Source organism: Gymnoscopelus braueri (genome assembly GCF_963280865.1).
Source record: "Gymnoscopelus braueri genome assembly, chromosome: 1".
NCBI classification, from domain to species: Eukaryota; Metazoa; Chordata; class Actinopteri; order Myctophiformes; family Myctophidae; genus Gymnoscopelus; species Gymnoscopelus braueri.
The window spans coordinates 16797782-16820281 of NC_137603.1; the positions used below are offsets into that span (position 1 = coordinate 16797782).

Sequence of the window (22500 nt, forward strand, 5' to 3'; positions counted from 1 at the left end):
TAAAAGTGAGATTTTTCTTGGGGAATCGTTGTGTCTTTCGATATGTGAGTCAGTTTATACGCTGCTTTAAATTCAAGGGCAGGGCAAATCCTCATTAGTTTCTACCGACGAAGAGGTTCAGGGCGGGGTGTCTGGTAGTGCCTCTCAGAAAAGTAGGGCCCCCATTCCCCACATGTCCAGCTGGCCTGCCAGGATGCTTGGGGATTTTTCCAGGGCTTTTAGGGGGATTTTTGCTCTGTGCGCTAAGGAGCACATAATAGAAACACAAACACGCCAGCAAAGTAGCCGCCTCCCTGCCTAGCTGAACACGCTGGTCAAAACAATCTGCCTTGCAAACATTTTGCCCCGTGTTAGAGTTAATGAATGCAGATAATACAGTGTATGCTATAAAGTATACAACAGAGATACTGTAATCAGTATAATGTGTGGCTGTGGGACCACTAGCGAACTCACCGACACACATGCGTCCACTGGCATCCAGGAGGAAGCCAGGTTTACAGATACATTTGAAGCTCCCATCTTCGTTGATACACAACCCATTCAGGCACATGTTCCTGATCAGACATTCGTCCAGGTCTGGGGATGAACAGAAACAGATTGATCAATTTTAATTTGGCTCAAATACAGCACTTCCCTCGTTCCACTTCTTGCAATGAAACATGCCTCATGTTGGCATGGATTCTAACCAACATCTCCCCAGTGTTAACTTATTAAAGGCATAATTTCTCTTAGCCAACTTACGGTAACCATCCTAGAAATGTGATTCTGCTACACTACGTCATTACTTGACACATAGATTAAACAGACCTTGACAATTCTTGCCATCTGTGGAGATCTCGAACCCAGCATTGCAGACACAGTGGAAGCTGCCCTCAGTGTTTACACAACGGCCATTGTTGCAGATGCGACCATTAGCCACACACTCGTCCAGATCTGGGAGAAGCACACAGGAGAAGTACTGTAAACATCCACTTTCTTTGAGTGAGTGTGAGTGTGTGTGTGTGTGTGTGTGTGTGTGTGTGTGTGTGTGTGTGTGTGTGTGTGTGTGTGTGTGTGTGTGTGTGTGTGTGTGTGTGTGTGTGTGTGTGTGTGCGCGCGCGTGCGTGCGTGTGCGGACCTCTACACTCTGTTCTTGTGGCAGTGGTTTGAAATCCAGCCGGACACTGACAGATGTACGACCCAGGTGTGTTGACGCACTCTCCGTGTGCACATGGGTCCCTGGCCCTGCCACACTCATCATCGTCTGAAGAGAAAACACACAGTACATCATTCCTCCTCCTCCTCGTGTGTCGTGCATTTTGAGATTTGTTAAATAACGAGCTCCTCCACTTACCGATGCACTCGCCCCTGACGTCAACCTTAAAGCCCATGTTGCATTCACAGTTATAGCCACTCCCAGAGGTGGGGACACATCTCCCGTTCAGGCACAGATTGCGGTAGGCCTGGCACATGTTCGTGATATTCTGGGGTAGAACGGGGTAGCCTGGCAAAAAATATTTTTTACAGACATGACAAAGTGCTTGGATCAGAAAAAAAGCAATAGTTAAATATCCACAAACATCCACTAGCCATGCAACTAAAGAAGTCCCTCGTTGTAATAATCTGTAATAATGTATGGTCTTCTTTAGGGAGAAATGTGCTAACAAGTCAATGTAAAAAAGAACTAAACAATCACAAATGTATATAAAAAAAAAATATATATATATATATATAGTTGATAAGGGGACTGGGGCGCTTACTCACAATGTAAAAAAAAAAGCCTTGTATGACACCTGCATGAAATGTAGTAGGCCTACATTCAGTCTATGGAGCCTACATTTCTCAAGATATACTAAGGACGCACAGACGTACAGACAGACAGACAGACAGACAGACAGACAGACAGACAGACAGACAGACAGACAGACAGACAGACAGACAGACAGACAGACAGACAGACAGACAGACAGACAGAGAATCCAATAATTTATATATTGTTGTGCAAGTATACGGCATCATGATTGTATTATAAGAGCATTCTACGCGTATTATAAGCTTTATAATTGGGCCATAATATAATGTTTCTTGTCTAATTCTCCGTAACATACTCACTATGGGATATCAGCGCCCCCTGGCGTTGATGCAGAGCTACATACCATAAACTCCCGGGCCATTCATTGGCTGAGAAGGGTATGTCACGTGTCCGGTAGACCGGAATAGGTATAAAACCTCTTTCGTGACGTGGCTCATTCTCTTTCGCTTCTCTGCATGGCAGATGCAACAGCTCAAGACATACCTTAATAATAACAAACGTAACTTTGATCAGGACAGAAACCAGCTTTAGCCCACTCGGTGGTACTTGTACTAACCAACGGGTTTTCCTCCTATTAAAAAAAAAAAAAGTTTTATTATTTCCGCTCCCGCGGCTATCTTCTGTTTCTTTCTTTTACTGCTAAAGCAAGTTTTCCTCCTTTGAGTTTTCCGCGCTCTTAGCCTTGCGGCTGAAAGCTAACAGGTTAGCTCGAGATGGAGGTTCCACGTCCCTGCGTATTGCTGCTCTGCCGCTTGATGATCGCCGGGGATGACCCTCATGGTTTCTGCATCTCGTGCCTCGGTCTCTACAGGGCCGAGGCATTTCCAAGATGCACCGGGACGCTGCGAGGACTGCGCTCTGTTCTCCACGCTGCACCTCGATAGCCGCTTAGCCAGGGCAGCACCCTGGCTGCGGGAAGCAGCGACGTCTCGTCCCCGGTCGTCGCGGATCCAGCAACACCCCGCATGGACACCGGCCCAGGGAACGTGGGTGGTGGGGCCCACCACGTGCGCTCACAGTCCACAATGGGCCCTCCGGCAGTCCCGGCTGCGAGCGGCGTTAGCCCCCGCTCGCAGCACCTCCAGGCTGCTACACAAGCCGTGCTACGCAGCACTGCAGCAGCCGCTAGCACCGTGTCTGGGGGAACCACCCAGGTGCAACTACCTAGCGGCACTTCCTCCCCCTCTTCCCAGCCGTCTACTCCGCTGCCACAGCAAGCGTACCGGGCCAGCGGTGCGTCGCCAGGAGACAACGAAGGGGCTCCGGCGACGGCAGCATAGGCAAGGGGAGAACGAGGCAGAAGCTCGTGAGTGAGTTAGCCCAGACTAGCTACGTTAGCTGCTTCGCTAGGTTAACGTCGCCTTAGTCAGGCAGTGTTTTTGTTGGCTTAACACCCATGCAACAGGTTAACAGCGTTGTCCTAGCCTAGCTTGCCTCGCTAGGATAACACCAGCTTGTTAGCCTTCTCACTCTGTGTATCGAGCAAACCTCGGGGGCTTCTGAAGACCTTGGACAGGCTCATCGGGCGCCATTGGGACACATGTTGTTTTTGTCATAAGAATATGTTAAAACGTTCATGCTGTTTACTGTTTCTGTGCCTGCTCTTGTTTCATACTCATGTTCCAAGTACATAAAGCACATTAGCACATTAGCAGACTCTCACCGGTGCACAGACCGGTTCATAGCAGCCAATACTCTGAGGGAGGAAGTCTCCTTCCTCTTGAGCATGGGCGCTATTAAAGAATGACTTCCGATACTTCTGTTTACTATCCCAGTACATCAGCGTTACACTGTATGTGTACAGGGTTTTTCAGTACAGCAGTGACACACTGTGATTGTACTGATCAACTCCCCTGATCCGCAACAACACATTGTGGTTGTACTGGTGTGTTTTCCACGTGCTCTTATGCATATAATCTCCTATGTCGGACACGGTGTTGTTCCTCTCATGCGGAGGATAAGGCAACCATGTCTCTGAGAGAGGGGGTTCTCTCTCTCTCCATAGTGAGAATGTTACGAAGAATTTGTCAAGAAACTCGAGGCTACGTTGTAACCCCGGTTTCCTTAGAGTTCAGAGTAACATAGTCAGAGAACTATCTATGAATCGGAACCAACTGGTTTTCTATTCGTAATATTTTCTGGTGGAAAAGAAGGGGGGGGGGGTACGACCCATTCTGAATCTGAAGGGTCTCATTAAATACTTGGGTCAAAGAGCGGACCTCTGTCTCCGCCATTTTGGAGGGACAGATGCCCCCTTTGCCGTAACGCCTCACGGTTTGGTTAAGCCCAACATGGCGTTTGTTCCCAAGAACGGAATGGTAACCCAGACACCGGTTGAGCTGATAGTTTTTCATCCGCCTCCTTTCGCTTCTGCAAAGGATAGGCGGCTGCACTGTCTCTGCCCAGTGAGGGCGTTGAAGCTCTACTGCCAGAGGACGGCGGTCGGCCGGTCGTCGTCGCAACTTTTTGTCTCCTTTGGCCCAGATGGTCGGAGGAAGGCAGTGACTAAGGCGACGCTTTCTTTTTTTTTGAACAAAGACGTTTATTTGCTTTCTGCAGAGAATATTCACAGTATACAAATGTTTTAAGCAAATAAACTAAAATAAAAACACAAAAAGACAGAAAGAAAAGACAAAACAGAAAAATACCACAATAAAAGAAAAACAAACAGGACAGTTCGGCAAACATATTAAGAAACAGATTAAATCAGATTTAAATAATTAAATAATTAGATATCAGGACATTCACTCGGAGATCAAATATAACTAGTTACAGCACAAAAACAAATACAGAAATAAAACAAAACAAAAATATCATGACATGACATATAGTACATAGTAACATAGGCTTTCATATAGGCAGATTAAAGTATCCAATAACTGGGGCCCACTTTTTTAGAAACGCATCGTACTTCATCTGGAGCTTTGCAGTAATTTTTTCCATAGTAAACATTTTCAATATCCTCTCATGCCACTGACTGGTCGTAGGTGGTAAAGGTTTCAGCCAGGATAGAGTAATCATTTTTCTCGCAATCAACAAAAGAATATGTAGGATATAAACCTTCTGTATGTCCACCAGCCCCTCCGGAACCACTCCAATAATATAAATTTTTGGGTCTAATGGTAAGTCTATGTTAAGAATAGCTTGGACTTCTGTGCGTATTCCCTTCCAGTAACTCTCCAATTTAGGGCAATCCCAAAACACATGGGTATGGTCCCCAATCTGCTTGCAGTCCCTCCAACATAATTCTGTAGTATTTACATCAAATTTGGAAACCATGAGGGGAGTTCTGAAATATCTCATTTTTGTTTTCCAATTGAATTCTTTCCACAATGGGCTGTTTGTGATTCTGTGACCTCCTTCACAAGCCCTTACCCACTCCTCATCTTCTATTATCACTGTCATTTCCAGTTCCCATTTCGATTTAATCTCTAATGTGTTCCCTGATACTATGGACTGCAAACAGTTGTATATTTGAGATATAATTTTTTTCCCTTTTTTGTCCTCCGTTATCCTAATTAAAAACAGCTCCAAAGGGGTTGGTGGTTGTCTCAAAATTTCCCAATCCTTATGTGACAGCAGATAGCTTCTCACCTGTAAGTATTTGTAAAAGTCTTTTGTATCCAAACCAAATCTATCCTGTAACTGTTTAAACGATTTAATGGAATTCCCCTCAAGCAACTGGTGAATTGTAACAAGACCTTTCTCCGTCCACACTCTGAAACCCGAGTCCAGTTTGCTTGGTAGAAAATCCTCATTCCTATCTATTCTAGTGGCTCTCGATATTGATAGGGACAGCTTCAATTTCTTTCTTACCAAAGACCAGACTTTATACGTGCAACTCATCCATTCATTATTTAACTTGAGATTATTCCATTTTTTAAGCTCCAAAGAAGGCAATGACTCAAGAGGTACCTGTGGACATGAATTTCTCTCCAAATCTAGCCAATTAGTATCTTTATCTTGTCTTATCCATTCCACCAGTCCACTCAATTGAGCCGCCCAATAATAATGTCTTAAATTTGGAAGATTAAGCCCCCCTTGATCTTTTGGGTAGCCTAGCATTTTCCATTTAATCCTTGGTTTCCTCTTTTGCCATATGAAAGCCGACATCATCTTATCTAGTGACTTAAACACTGAGGCCGGGATCGGGACAGGCAAAGCCTGGAAAAGAAACAATAATCTAGGGAGAATATTCATCCTGACTGTCTCAATTCTACCAATTAGTGAAAGCGGGAGAATCTCCCACCGTGCCAAATCTAATTTTAATTGATCTATTAATTTACCGTAATTTGCTTTATATAATTTTGAGGTGTCTGACGTTATCTTAATCCCTAAATACTTGAAACCATGGGGCGACCAATTAAATGAGACCCTCCCCGCCAAATGAGATGGAAACTCCCCAACCAGCATCATAGCCTCCGATTTTGTTTCATTAACCTTGTAACCAGACACTATCCCAAACTCATCCAAGCAGTCCATGACTATTGGGATGGACTTTGAGGGGTCACTGATATACAAAATGACATCATCTGCATATAACGATATGACATGTCGATTAGGTCCGTTTGATATCCCGGATATGTTAGGATTTCCCCTTATTAATTCTGCTAATACTTCTATATTTATTGCAAACAGCAACGGAGACAGTGGGCAACCCTGTCTTGCGCCTCTGCTCAGCCCAAATTGTTCAGATGTATAACCGTTAACTCTAACTTTGGATACTGGACCAGAATACAAAACCTTAATCCAATCAATAAAAATTGAATGAAATCCCATTTTTCCCAATGCATGTTCCAAGTACAGCCAATCTAGTCTATCAAACGCTTTCTCCGCATCCAGACTAAGCAACATCGATGTTTGTTTACTCCTACGGGCTATAGACATTATGTTCAAAGTTCTCCTAATATTATGTATTCCCTGTCGTCCAGGCATGAAGCCTGTCTGATCAGGATTTATTATCTTGGTAATGCACTTCTGTATTCTCTTAGCCATGATAGAGCTCAATATCTTCACATCATTGCATAATAGGCTTATAGGCCTATATGAGGCACAGAAAGTAGGGTCCTTGCCTTCCTTATGGATCACAGTAATGATCGCCTCTGACCAACATTTAGGGGGGTCCTTTTCTCCAAGAGCATAGTTAAATACCCTCTGTAAAAGGGGGATGATCTCCTTCCCAAAACATTTGTAAAATTCCCCTGAGTATCCGTCTACACCAGGAGATTTATTATTTTTTAATGTTTTTATTACTTCTTCAATTTCCTCCATTGAAATTGGGTCTACCATAAATTGTGAATCTTCTTCGCTTAATTTAGGTAAATTGATTTTTTCCATAAGAGCTTTAATTTTATCTTCCCTGTTTTCAACCATTGGAGCTTCATATAATTTTTTGTAAAATGTAGAAAAAGCCTTTGCAATATCATTAGGATGTGAGACCAAATTGTTGGAGCCCGGGTCCACCACCTTTGACACTGTCCTTCCTGCCTGTGCCTTACGCAATTGAAATGCTAATAAACGACTCGCCCTGTTACCGGCTTCATAATATTTTTGACTTGTGAATCTTAGTGCACCTTCTGCCTTATATGTCAGTAAATCATTAAGCTCCCTTCTGTGTTGGTCTAGCGTTCCCAAAACCTTCTTACTGCCTGAATTTTTATGTTCCCTTTCCAATTTTTTTATACTATTTTCCAATTACGGGGCCAGAGCTCTCAGCTCTGGACCTGTTTTAATGTTCCCCTCTTTTTTCTTCTCCCACTTTTTGCATACGCTTTTTACGAAACTTGGCCATATGGTAGATGGTCATGAAAAACTATCAAGAAATAAATCTCACAATCTTTCGTCAAAAGGTGGCGCTATAGCACTCAATTGAAAATGCCAACTTTGAACAGGTACAACTCATGCCCTGTTTGACCTACAGCCATAAAACTTCAATACACACATGCGTCTACTCATGATGAACAACTTTAACCCTCTGACTTTTGACCTCTGACCTTTAGATCTCCCACCATTTTGAATTATATGAAAAACAGTTAAAACCTATCTCCTCCTGGGATTTTTGAGTAATCTGCACGAAACGTTTTACACATGAACTTTGGACCTATGCCGACAAACTGATGCAAAAGATTTTCCATAAGTGAAAAAATGAAGCTTTAATGAGCCAATGAATATTGCAGTTTTATGACAATTATTCATCTGCCCCTAACACATACATGCAGACTCACATTTCTTTGAAACTTTGCGTTAATGTTGAGGGTCATTCCAAATATTACTGAAACCAATCTTACTCCAATTGGTCAAAGGGGGGCGCTATAGCGATTTTTTGAAAGTGCAAACTTTAAACAGGCAAAAGTCATGCCTCGTTTGGCCGACAGCCATTAAACCTGCTTACACATGTGCCTTGACTCATGAGGAACACATGTATCACGTTGACCAGTAAGCTCCGCCCTTAGATTGTCCGCAATTTTGAGCAGTTTGAAAAACACTTAAACCCAGGATTTTTCAGCTATTTGCGTGAAACTGTATCATCTGTGTGATCTCCTTTTTCACAGGTTCTTGTCTGTTGGTCCAATGGCTTCTCCCTTAAACGTGTGCCTCACAACCTGAAGGTTGCCAGTTCAAGCCTCACATGATGCAGACTCATTTAAGTTAAATTGCAAAAAACATGACTGTATCAATGAATACATGTGCAAACGGTAAAGATAACATGAAATGCTTATTTGAGAGTATGTTTTTTCAATGTATGACGTACTTCATTGTGAAAATAGCCGATCTACAATCTCACAACTTTTCAGATAGCAACGTTTTGTGAGCTTGTAGATCGGCTGCTTTCACTGGTTTCGGTTTCGAGGAGACATACAATTTCTCTATTGGTAAATGGTTTGTGAACGAGTGATCTTAGTGTTAGTGAAACAGGGGCTTGGTTCATGACAGAAGGCAAAAGTTTATGATCTTCAACAGACAACTTCAGCCTGGATGAAGCTATAGCACTACAGGTAGTGTCTCAGCCTGTGAGTCTGAAGGTTGAGAGTTTGATTCCTGTCAATGGCAATAGGTTGAGCTGTCTGTTTCTCTCACTCTGTCTATCTGGCTCTGGTAGGTGGGTCATTACGGGGCCAGAGCTCAGCTCTGGACCTGTCTTAATGTTCCCCTCTTTTTTCTTCTGCCACTTTTGGCAGTTCTGGCTGAACCGTGCATACGCTTTTTACGAAACTTGGCCATATGGTAGATGGTCATGAAAAACTTTCAAGAAATAATTCTCACAATCTTTCGTCAAAAGGTGGCGCTATAGCAAAATGCCAACTTTGAACAGGTACAACTCATGCCCTGTTTGACCTACAGCCATGAAACTTCAATATACATATGCGTCTACTCATGATCAACAACTTTCACACTCTGACTTTTGACCTCTGACCTTTAGATCTCCCACCATTTTGAATTATATGAAAAACAGTTAAAACCTATCTCCTCCTGGGATTTTTTAGTAATCTGCACGAAACGTTTTACACATGAATTTTGGACCTATGCCGACAAACATGTGCAAAAGATTTTCCATAAGTGAAAAAATGAAGCTTTAATGAGCCAATGAATATTGCAGTTTTATGACAATTATTCATCTGCCCCTAACACATACATGCAGACTCACATTTCTTTGAAACTTTGCGGTAATGTTGAGGGTCATTCCAAATATCACTGAAACCAATCTTACTCCAATTGGTCAAAGGGGGGCGCTATAGCGATTTTTTGAAAATGCAAACTTTAAACAGGCAAAAGTCATGCCTCGTTTGGCCGACAGCCATTAAACCTGCTTACACATGTGCCTTGACTCATGAGGAACACATGTATCACGTTGACCAGTAAGCTCCGCCCTTAGATTGTCCGCAATTTTGAGCAGTTTGAAAAACACTTAAACCCAGGATTTTTCAGCTATTTGCGTGAAACTGTATCATCTGAGTGATCTCCTTTTTCACAAGTACTTGTCTGTTGGTCCAATGGCTTCTCCCTTAAACGTGTGCCTCAGAACCTGAAGGTTGCCAGTTCAAGCCTCACTTGATGCAGACTCATTTAAGTTGAATTGCAAAAAACATGACTGTATCAATGAATACATGTGCAAACGGTAAAGATAACATGAAATGCTTATTTGAGAGTATGTTTTTTCAATGTATGACGTACTTCATTGTGAAAATAGCCGATCTACAATCTCACAACTTTTCAGATAGCAACGTTTTGTGAGCTTGTAGATCGGCTGCTTTCACTGGTTTGGTTTCGAGGAGACATACAATTTCTCTATTGGTAAATGGTTTGTGAACGAGTGATCTTAGTGTTAGTGAAACAGGGTCTTGGTTCATGACAGAAGGCAAAAGTTTATGATCTTCAACAGACAACTACAGCCTGGATGAAGCTATAGCACTACAGGTAGTGTCTCAGCCTGTGAGTCTGAAGGTTGAGAGTTTGATTCCTGTCAATGGCAATAGGTTGAGCTGTCTGTTTCTCTCACTCTGTCTGTCTATCTGGCTCTGGTAGGTGGGTCATTCCACTTTACAATTGCATCGCACAAAACATGACTGCATCAAATAATGCATGTGCAATTTTTTAAGATAACATGAAATGCTTATTTGAGAGTATGTTTTTATAATGTGTGACATACTTCATTGTGAAAATAGCCGATCTACAATCAAACAACATCTTGTAGATCGGCTACTTTCACTAGTTCGTTCTAAGGAGACAAAAAAAATCTTTATTGCTAAATGGTTTGTGAACCAGTGATCTAGAGTAGTTCGGGACACAGAGGCTTGGTTCATAATGGACGGAAATAATTATAGATGTCAACAGATACTGTTAGGGAGGTCATATATCTAGCTCAATGAGAAGAGAGGCAGCCTGTGAGTCCGTAGGTCACTAGTTCGATCCCTGTCCCCGACAATGTATTGAGGTGATCATGATTTGGCTTTCACATAGTGTTTCTTGAGGATAGACTTAGGCGTTGTTTTACTGAGGTTAGTGTTAGTGAGGGTTTAAAATGCTCATTTGTTAAAATGGTATAAGTCTAATTATAATACTACAATTCATTTGTGTCGTCTAGATGAAATGCAAAAATATTTTCATGTGAAATCAACTGGTTGCATTGCATCCATGTTGATAAAAGGTAGTACTTTAGTCAATTTCTTTGAAACTTACACATGTGCCTTGACTCATGAGGAACACATGTATCACGTTGACCAGTAAGCTCCGCCCTTAGATTGTCCGCAATTTTGAGCAGTTTGAAAAACACTTAAACCCAGGATTTTTCAGCTATTTGCGTGAAACTGTATCATCTTTGTGATCTCTTTTTTCACAGATCTTGTCTGTTGGTCCAATGGCTTCTCCCTTAAGTGAGTGCCTCATGACCGCAAGGTTGCCGGTTCAAGCCTCACTTGATGCAGACTCATTTAAGTTGAATTGCAAAAAACATGACTGTATCAATGAATACATGTGCAAACGGTAAAGATAACATGAAATGCTTATTTGAGAGGGTATGTTTTTGCAATGTATGACATACTTCATTCTGAAAATAGCCGATCTACAATCTCAAAACTTTTCAGATAGCAACGTGTTTCTGAGCTTGTAGATCGGCTGCTTTCACTGGTTCACTTTTATCTTCAACAGACAACCTCAGCCTGGACAAAGCTATAGCACTATAGGTAGTGTTGCAGCCTGTCAATCCGAAGGTTGAGGGTTCGATTCCTGTTAATGGCAATAGGTTGAGACGTCCAATCAATCCATTCTGCTTCCATCTCTCTCTCTCTCTCTCTTCAATCTATTCCGTTTCCATGTCTCTCTCTCTCTCTTTCTCTTCAATCTATTCCGTTTCTCTCTCTTTCTCTTCAATCTATTCCGTTTCCTTGTCTCTCTCTCTCTCTTCAATCTATTCCGTTTCCATGTCTCTCTCTCTCTCTCTCTCTCTCTCTCTCTTCAATCTATTCCGTTTCCATGTCTTTCTCTCTCTCTCTCTCTCTCTCCAATCTAATCCGTTTCCATGTCTGTCTTTCTCTCTCTCTCTCTCCAATCTATTCCGTTTCCATCTCTCTCTCTCTCTCTCTCTCTCTCTCTCTCTCTCTCTCTCTCTCTCTCTCTCTCTCTCTCTCTCTCTCTCTCTCTCTCTCTCTCTCTCTCTCCTTAGACTTACGCGTCTCCTCGGAACAGAAACCAGTGAAAATAGCCGATCAACAATCTTACAACCTTTCAGATAGCAACATTTTGTGAGCTTGTAGATTGGCTATTTTCAATGGTTTCTGTTCCGAGGAGACATACAATTTCTCTATCGGTAGATGGTTAGGGAACCAGTGATCTAGAGTAGTTAGCGAAACAAAGGCCTGGTCCGTCAGGGACGGAAAGACTTATATATATCAACAGACACTACCAGGACTATCATATCTCTAGCTCAATGAGAAGAAAGGCAGCCTATGAGTCCGGAGGTCACCGGTTCGATCCCTGTCCCCGACGATGTGTTGAGGCGATCATGATGATCTGTCTCTCTCTCTTCAGTTTCCATGTCTCTCTCTCTCCAGTTGCATGTCTCTCTCTCTCTCTCTTCAATCTATTCAGTTTCCATCTCTCTCTCTCTCTCTCTCTCTCCAGTTTCCATGTGTGTGTCTATCCCTCTAGTTTCCATGTCTGTCTCTCTCTCTCTCTCCATCTCACGTTTCCTTGTCTCTCTCTCTCTCTCTCTCTTCAATCTATTCAGTCTCCATGTCTCTCTCTTTCACTGGCCCCGTGTTATCGCTGCTTGCAGCTATATTTGTACTTGTTTTTTCTCTCTTTCCTTTTTTAGGCCCGAGGAGATGGCAATTATCTTACCTCTTATTACCGCTTTTGCCGCCCCCCACAAAATGGACGGGGAGACTTCTCCATTATCGTTTAGTTCCAAGTAATTTTGTATTTCCTCTTTAATTTTTTGAACCACCTCAGGATTGTTCAATAAGGAAACATTAAGTCTCCAGTATCTAGGGCGCGCACCTGAGTCCACATTCACGGACATTACCACTGGGCTATGGTCTGAGATAGTTATGGGTTCAATATGACAGCTCATTACTTTATGTGCATCCTGTTTAGAGACACAGAACATGTCGATACGGGAGTGACTACCATGTACCCTGGAAAAAAAAGTAAAATCCCTCTCCCTTGGATGTTTCAGTCGCCAAATGTCTACTAGCCCCAATTCCTCCATCATGCCACACAGAGCTGCTGTTTTTTGTGATTTTGGGCTGACCACCGATGGCTTCTTATCAATCTGCTGATTCACGACTGCGTTGTAGTCGCCTCCTGAAATAATCATTCCTTTCGCATTGTCAGCCAGCAGTGACGCAACATCCCTGAAGAAGCTGGGGTCTTCTTCGTTTGGAGCATATAAATTCAAAATAGTCAGATATGTATCCCCTATTGTACCAACCACCAAAATGACCCGGCCTTTTTTATCATCATATATTTTTTCTGGTACAAAACACACCGCTTTATGACACAATATTGCCACTCCCCTTTTTTTCCCTTTATCATATGATGCACTAAAAACCTGACCAACCCATTCCCTTTTTAGTTTCTGGTGTTCTTTGTCGTCTAAATGTGTCTCCTGTAGCAACGCTATTGAACAATTTAGTCTCTTCAGCTGACTAAGAATTTTCTTTCTTTTTATGGGGTTATTAATCCCTTTTACATTGTATGTAATAAAATTCAAATTACTCATATTTTGTCTTATTTATCCTAATTAACACCCTGGTATATTCTACACAATCCCCTTCATATCCGACCATCTTGCTTTGCCATGCATAAAAAATAAGATCGGTTCCAAGTATCTGTCCTGTCCTCAAAAGTTTGCCGAAAAACATAAAACAAAATTGAAAACACAAAACATAGAGAAGAGGCCTCTTAAAATAGAAGGCCTCGAAAAAACCCATAGGACGCTCCTTCCAAAAACAAAAAACACACAACAAAAACCACCCATGGAGCATCCTGGGCAGAGGGCTTTCACCCCCTGAAAAGGTTGCACAAAGTGCAGATGCAACGGAACTCCACCCCATGTCCCCCTTGTCGCGTTGCTTAGTTTGCATTACTCCTAGAGCATGCTTCCACCCTCCCCTCCCACCAAAGCCCCTTCAAATCAAGTGAAAATTAGGGGAAGTGAGGAACACTCCACTCCCTCTCGCCCCCCCCCCACCCTCTTGAAGGGCCAACCCTAGTAGGCTCTAAATTCAACTTAAATATATAGCCCCCCCCCACCCCCTTGTCCGGCAGGTATAGAGATGATATGATGTCGAAATACAAATAATATACTAGCTTCCACGCCATGCTTCAATATATACACTCCCTCATCTGTCCCCCTTATGTACAAACTATAAGTTGAAAGTGAAAAATAACCCATCAGACCCCAACATCAGCATGGATGAAAAGGCTCCGGCCGAGAAGGGCGGGCCGGCGGGCCCACAACGCACCAGGCCACGACACGCCACGGGCCCACCGATCAACCCCCCCCCACCAAAGCCCCCCACCCCATAGTACAAAGCAGAAAAATATATTAGCACTGGACCCTAAGGGACTCCAGTAACCCACATGGGATCCGAATGGGCCCTCTCCCCCCAACCCTTTCCCCACATGTACAGACTACAGAAGTGGTCAAATGTAGAAATTAAGCAAATAAAATAGCCCCGAAGCCAAACTGAAATATATTCACCCCCTCACCTGCTCCCCCCCCCCTCTCTGGGAGACAAGACCCTAATAAAAATAACTCTAATTTAACCATCAAGATTGCGTGTCAGCACTGCGGGGAAAGCCCCGGCCGAAAATAGCAGATCGACAAGCCCAACGGACATGCCGACCAACCACCCCGGCCACAGCCTCCCCACTACAATATCAAACAACACAACAACGCAAAAAATAAATAAAGACACCGTCCCTGATACCAGGGGGGCCCCAATTACCTATATGGGTCCACATGATCAAACCTAAATGTAAAAGTCCCTCTCCCAACCCCCACCGCTCCACATTCCCCCCCTCCCCCGGGAGGCAAAACCATTATGTATATAAACCCCACCACAACAGCACAACAAAATTCAGTCCAATAACCCATAACGGGGTCCAAGCGATCACATTTAAACATGTAGGATCCTACCTACCCACCCCCCCCCCTCTGTCTTGGCATGTGCAAAAATTTTAGGAATGAAGAATAAACAAATAAAAATAAAATAATAAAATAACCACGAAGTCAGGTTTCAGTATAAACACACTTTCCTCTGCCACCCGCCCCCCCCCCCCCCCCACCCTGAAGGAGACCTAAAACACAGGCTAACCTTTTTGCATGCTCTTCATTTGCTCTCTATTGTCACCCCTATCCCCCTCCCTCCCCCTCTGGAAGGCACAACCAAAATTTAAACAAACCTTAAGACTAGACATACTTATATTAGGCCCCCCTTCACCCGGCAGGTACAGCTGTAAATTTAAAATAAAAATAAAAATAAAATAGTGCATATACCTACTTATACACCTACCTATATACATATATGCACACAATAAGAAATGAAAAAGAAACAGCCTTAAAGTCAAACTTCAGTATAAATGCACTTTCATCTGCCAGCCTACCAACCCTCCCCCCCCCCCCCCGAAAAAGCAGAGTATTCCCCCCACCCCCATGTCCTATGTTAAACTGTGCCCTTTACGTTACTTTTCACTTAAGTCCTCCTACTACTAACAAATGATCCAATTTTATCAGTGTCCGATCAGATAACTTACTGTCCTCCTAGATGTTCACGGATGAGATTCAGTCTCGCCAGTTAACTCAAGGTCCTTTTTAATGTCCACAGATGAGATGCAATGTTGTTGATTACTTTGATTGTCCGTCTGCGTCTTCATGAATGAGGGATTCGACATCCACCAGATTCAGCGCGCTGCCTTTCTTTTTCTCTCTTTGCGTCTTCCATCCGTCCCTTGGCAGCAGCACTCTGTCGAGTAGATCTCGTTCCTCCACATCGATGTCAATTCCAATCTTCTCCAGCGTGGCTTGCGCATCCAGTAAAGAGGGGAAGACCTTCTCTCCGGTGTCCAAAAAGATCTTTATTTGGGCCGGATAGATTGTCTTGGCTTTAATGTTCTTGTCTTTCAGTTTTTTAATCACTTCCCACACACTTTTCCTCTTTCTTTGTAGGTTTTGTGAGTAGTCATTATCAAAAAAGACTCTTTTCCCCTCAAACTCGATGTTCCCTTGTGACCACGCTTGTTGCAAGATTGTTTGTTTCACGCCTTGGTCTAGGAATCGCACAATTATGGACCTCGGTGGTGCAGACGAATCTCTTGGTTTGGGGCCGGCCGAGCGATGGGCCCTAACCACCCGTACGACTAGCTCCTCTTCCAAATCCAAATTAGCAATCAGGAAATCCTTAATAAAGCCAGCCATATCATCCTTTTCTGCACCCTCCTTTACCCCGTACAGTCTTAAATTGTGACGTCGCAGATTATTCTCCAAAGAATCGCATTTAGAAGCCAGGCTAGCCTCTCTCTTCAGCAAGTAGGCTAGGGCTCTGCCATGTAGCATGCTTCTGTCTTCTGTATCGCTCACTCTTTGTTCTGCTACGGTGACTCTCTCGTCCAACTTATCCATCCGTTGTTTTATTTCAGCCATGGAGGCCTCCAGTCTGTTCAGCGAGGTTTTTGTATCCTTATAATTGTCATTATTCTCCTGTCGGAGCTTTCTTATCTCCGTTAGCATCTCAGACTCCCCACCGATACCGCCGGCAGCCATGGCTTGCGTTGGTCCTGTTAGCTTTAGCTGAGTTAGCTTTAGCTGCCTTGTGTTTGGACGCGGTCCTGTCTCTTCCTTGTTTCCACTGCTAGAATCCGTCTTCTTCGATTTCTTATCTCCCAACATTCTTTAGTGACCATGTCAATACGTTTCCTTCATCATTTGTTAGTTTTTACATACTTTATAGGGCTATTTTAGAAGGGCTCGGCGGAGCTTGAGATTCAAGCGTCTGTCTTGGCCATGACGTCACCGGAACCCCCAATACATCAAGGCGACGCTTTCTAGATGGAGTTTGGATGCCATTAGGCTGGCCTACGTCAGTAGTGGCGCTCCAGTTCCAGAAGGACTGAAGGCTCACTCTACTAGAGGCGTGGCTACTGCCTGGGCCCTCTCCAGGGAAATGTCGGTCCAGGAGGTGTGCGCGGCCGCAAACTGGTCGTCTCCATCGACTTTTGCGGCCTTCTACAGCCTGGATGTGGCAGCGGCATCAGTGGCGCACGCTGTACTGGACATAGCGGCTGTCTCTAGTTAGGGTAGGGGAGGTTAGGCAGGTCTTTTGTGTAACCCGCCTTTTTTCCCTTCTCTACCTTCCTTCTCTTGAGTCCCCTCGGAACCACCGTTGGTAGGTTTCCAGGGGAGGAGGCCCTGTTTCCTTGTTTTCACTTATGGGTCAGACTTGTGTCTGTTCATTAGATGAATAGGCAGACTTGGTCTGTCAGGGTCCTTTTCTTTCAATTATATACCGCACCCCGGCCCGGAGGGCTGGGGCGCCCGTGAGGCCGAAGGTCACGTCCATGGGGACGGGGCCTTATGGCTAGGGGGCGTGCGGACCTGAGATTCGGTATGGCTATAAGCCCCAGGGGGGTTTATGTATCCCATAGTGAGTATGTTACGGAGAATTAGACAAGAAACTCAGGGTTACGGATGTAACCCCGGTTTCTTTAGAATTCGGAGTAACATACTCACCTAACACCCCTGTTTGTGTGCATCTGCATGCAGAGAGCGTGTTAAAGAGGATGAGCCACGTCACGAAAGAGGTTTTATACCTCTTCCGGTCTACCGGACACGTGACATACCCTTCTCAGCCAATGAATGGCCCGGGAGTTTATGGTATGTAGCTCTGCATCAACGCCAGGGGGCGCTGATATCCCATAGTGAGTATGTTACTCCGAATTCTAAAGAAACCGGGGTTACATCCGTAACCCTGAGTTTTTTGTCATAAGACATTCCAAGCCCTTTAAACCAAACCAAAAAAAGATAAAAAGATATAATGATATCTTTAATCTGGTATCATAATGGTAATGAGGTTATTAAGTCATGTATTTATGGACCATTGTTTTAATGTATTATGTATTATAATACCATTATTTGTACTGTAACTTGTCAAGAACTCAAGAAGTAATTATATTATGTGTAACATAATATCTCATAAATATGACTATTTTAAATAGGCCTGACTTTGTAGCACTTCATTGATTTCTTTACACTCTACCTACTTGACCATTTACATTCTTGTTTGTTGACAAGGGTTCATGACACTTACTTTGATCTTTGTAAGTCGCTCAGCATGCTAAATGCTTAAATTGTAAGAAGAAAATGAGATATAATCTCAATATAAGTCTCAAAGCCTTGCTAGTAGCCCCTAGAGTCTGTACTGCTCCTTAGTGTTGGGCTCATTACTCAAAAAAGTAATATACTGTATTACTCATTACTATTATTACTTTACTTATTACTCCCTGCCAAAAGTAACTTGTAAATTACACCCCACACAATTAGTAATTGCATCCTTTCAACTCAAAATTATGACTTTTCATGTAGCCTACAACACTAGCAGTTTTTCCTGTCTTTACTGCAGCCTATGCTGGCAGTGTTTTCATTTCTCAAGCGAACTCGCGGGTCTCGCACTAATTAAGAACCAGTTATATCCAGTTTAAGCCCGCCCTTATGCATCTGATAATTTGCACACACACATACATACATACATGCATGCATCGTATTGTATCCGCTCTAAACCCAGACCGGATCAGCAACCTGCAAAGCAACTTGATCTCAGTCTACCTAGCTGGGTACCGACCAAAAACAACACACTGTCTATCACGGAATGAAAGTAGGCTCACCAAGGCTCCTGAAAATAGTAATGAGCTACTTTTGGGAATAAATAGTAACTGTAATATTACTAGAGGTTTGAGGCGCATGCGGCCCTCACACCAACATCACACAGCCAATCCGACCAATATGCCCATATATGGAGATCTCTGTATCTGTCAGTCATTGTCCCTTTTATGTCCATATGGGCTGATGTCATCAGTATATGCCCATATATGGGCATGCCCCCTTTTGTGCCCATATATGGAGCTGACTGATTTGTTTCCGCCTGATGCCATGCCCACACATTGAGGTTAGACAACACACTCCATATTTGGGCGTAGCTGCATTGGGAACTCCTTGTATGGTTATAGCTGAGTCATAGTGACATGAGCGTGACGGCGTGTTCCGCCGGCCTTCCCGCCGGGTGGCCAGACCTAAGCCAATTTAATATAAGAAGAAGATTACTCAAAACGTGAAAGTAATTTGTTATTACTCGTTACTGGATTATTACTTTTTTCATTACTTTACTCTCATTACTTTCCAACACTCAACTGGAAATGTGCCTAAACGTGGCGCTAAAGGAAAAGCGATGGGGTCACCAAAATCAGAGGATAGGTAGAAGGATGAATGTACTCCGCAAGTTTCATGGTAATCTGCCCATTAGATTTTTAGATAACTTGTGAGCAAGTGGAACATTTCACCTAAAGGGTGGGTCTAAAGGAAAGCCACTGGGCCTTCATCAAAGTCAGTAGGATTAATCTTTGCAGAGTGAATTCCGTTTCATGACAATCTGCCCATTAGATTTTGAGATTTAAGGCCCTATCTTCCGTCCTGCACTATCGCTTGGCACTACCCGCTACCCGTGAATTACGCACAAGGCAGCTGGCGCTGTCCCTAAACGGTATCTTACGGCCGCACTACCCGCTATACATTACGCCGACTCTGTTTTTTATGCCTGGAGGTGTGCCCGTGGGCGTGTTGTTACACTATCCCTAAAATTGCTATCTTGCCCACACACGTTTGGGAAAGTGCATAGCGGATTCTAAAAACACCCGCTATGCCAAATTTGTTTGGTAGAGCGCGCCTGCAATGGCCATGTCGGGAGTCGGGCGCACAACGGCACAATATTCAGAGGTCTGCCTCTCAAATGTTCCTATAATCAGCAGAAGTGACAGTGTCAATTCCTTGTGTCAATTGTGTTTATATAAGATGATAGTCCATAAGGAAGAAGGAAGGAATTTGTGCTGGGCAATGGCATTCGCTCCAAATCACACACTTCAGTTTTATTAATCCATTGCGCAGGAAATAAAGAACAGATTACAATCATTCTCTATGATCAGTAAGGTGATACTTATGTCTATCAAATATGGTTTTATTGAAAGGCAATCAAAGGCTTACGTAGCTGACAACGCCTCAGTGCGGCTGCAGAGCTAAACAGCGGCACGTCTGAATTAAGTGATTGTCATAACATTTTTACTGTAATCCACATAAGTGTGACTGTTAATTCCTTGTGTCAATAAATTGTGTTTTTTTATCAGCAGTTGCCAGTTAAGCTTATCAAAGACAAATACAATGTTTTTTGATCTGCGTTTGCTATAACCACATCAGACCATTTTGTTTAATTAATCCAGAACACAAGCGATTGCTGTAATTTAAATTTCTCTATAACCAGCAATGTGTGAGTGATAATTCTGTGTATCAAATATAATTTTATTCCAAGGCAACGTCGCTCTTCCAAGGGCAGAGAGCGTAAGATTGCACTGGGGATAGCGGCTTGCGCATGCCTTCTCTTAAAGGCAATGGCATCTGGCACAGTGATTGGTTTTATTAATGTAACGCCCAAACCACACCTATGCATAATGTAACGGGATGCGCAGGTGTTTTAGGGATAAGGCTGGTGTCGGAAGATAGCAACTTTTGTACGGGAACGCCCCCTGCGCCATACTAAATCCCCAAATAGAGAGTATAGCAACTTCCGCCCAAAATAGGGCCCTTAGTGTGCAATTGGAAGATCTTGCCTATGGGTTGTGCTAGATTAGAGGAAAGGCCATGAGGTCACCAATATCCATCGGGTTCATCCTCCAGGGAGCATATATGACTAGACTGCCCTAGCGTGTCTGATATCATGTCTAGACGGGCGGGTTCAAAATCTCCGGAGAAAAATACCGGCGGATCCTATTGGTTCACCGATCTGTCCGTCAGCCCCCGCCCCGCCCCGCGCCCCTCCTCCTCCCCAATGTGTAGTAGGGGTGTGCCGATACACTAATTTCACGAAACGATACGATACGATATTGGGCTCACAACTTCGATACGATTTCGATACGATACGATGCGCACTTTTTTATTATGAAAATATATGGGGGAGGAAAAAAAGCAAATGCAAACAAATAATTCTGTTTTTGCATTATTCAGACATGCAAACTTGTAGCTTTTCAACTACAATAGCCGTTTTGAATCCAAATAGGGCAATAGTGTGACAACTGACCCGAAAAAAAACATGTTGTCACCCTCTTCACATCGGGGCTGTTTGCATGCCTGATTATTATTTTTGTAAAAATTATTTTTCTCAAAACGATATTTTTTTTCTCCCAGAACGATACATATCGTCACGAAAACGTATCGCGATATATCGCGGGACGATATATCGGCACACCCCTAATGTGTAGCATTGAGAGCCCTGACATCACAACATTCGGCCGCCCGCTGGCCTAGCGGTGCAGGCGTATACCACATATGCTGGCAATCCAGCTTGACAGTGTGTCGTGGGTTCAACTCCCGATCCCGACGACCCTTGCTGTGTGTTACCCCCCCCCCCCATCTCTCTCCCCATTTCCTGTCAGCCTACTTTCATATCAATAAGTAAGTAGTAAGTAAGCCTTGCCGAGCCCTGAGGCCCATAGGGCAGGAGCCTATCTCCTGTTTCCTTAGCGTGAGGCAGCTTGATGTACAAGTACATCCCCTGGACATGACGCTAGTATCCAACCCTTGATGCTGAGTGCCAAGCAGGGAGGCATTGGGTCCCATTATTAGAGTCTTTGGTATGACCTGGCCGGGGATCGAAGCCCGACCTCCCAGACTCAGGGCGGACACTCTAACCACAAGGCCACTGAGCTTTCCTATCAATAAAGGCAGAAAAATGTCTTATGACTGCCTCATGACCCACATACTGGTCTCATAATATTTCATAAAGTATTAATACATGTTATGATGCAATTATTAAGCTTATAATATAATGCTTACAGTGTGCTTATGATACAATCTGATGCTTTATAATGAACTCATGAACTATTGAAGTATGTTACCCATGTTTACATCAAACATTTGAAAACACGTAAAGACATCAGGAAGCAACATACCTGGTCCAGGATAGGGCTGTATGGGTACTGGATATTGGCCATTGCCGTTCCCGGGAAATTGTCCATTACCGTGCCCGGGCCATTGGCCATTACCGTGGCCAGGATATTGGCCATTACCGTGCCCTGGAATTTGCCCGGGACCTTGCCCGGGGTAGGGTCCGGGACCATGTCCTGGTCCGGTTTGACCAGGAAACACACCTGGGTAGATCCCAGGGCCGACGCCCCCAGGGCCGACGCCCCCAGGGCCCTGACCGGGAATCTGGAGTGCTGAGCATATCTTCTGGTACTCCTCTGCAGACAGAGTGTAAAAAGATCGTTAAACTAACTGTGTATTTGGGACACGCACTCACATAGGCTACATGTGTACAATACATGAGATATCTACAGACTTGATCGGTGCCGTGACGCGAGCGTGACTTCTCCCACCTGTTCCGCGGATGGGGCACATCTCAGGGGCCGCGCTGCCATCGGACCAGCAGCGGCCGCTGTCACAGCAGCAC

General features: G+C 43.9%; 1 protein-coding gene across 1 annotated transcript in view; it reads right to left on the bottom strand.

Annotated features, from left to right (window-relative positions):
- Window positions 1-22500, bottom strand: part of fbn1 (fibrillin 1) — a 109545-nt gene that overhangs the window by 60556 nt on the left and 26489 nt on the right. The window contains 6 exon segments of the mRNA XM_080439246.1: window positions 454-576; window positions 808-933; window positions 1118-1243; window positions 1334-1483; window positions 22001-22291; window positions 22427-22500. The exon segment at window positions 22427-22500 is cut by the window's right edge and continues 82 nt beyond it. Coding sequence (XP_080295372.1) covers window positions 454-576; window positions 808-933; window positions 1118-1243; window positions 1334-1483; window positions 22001-22291; window positions 22427-22500 — 890 coding nt within the window.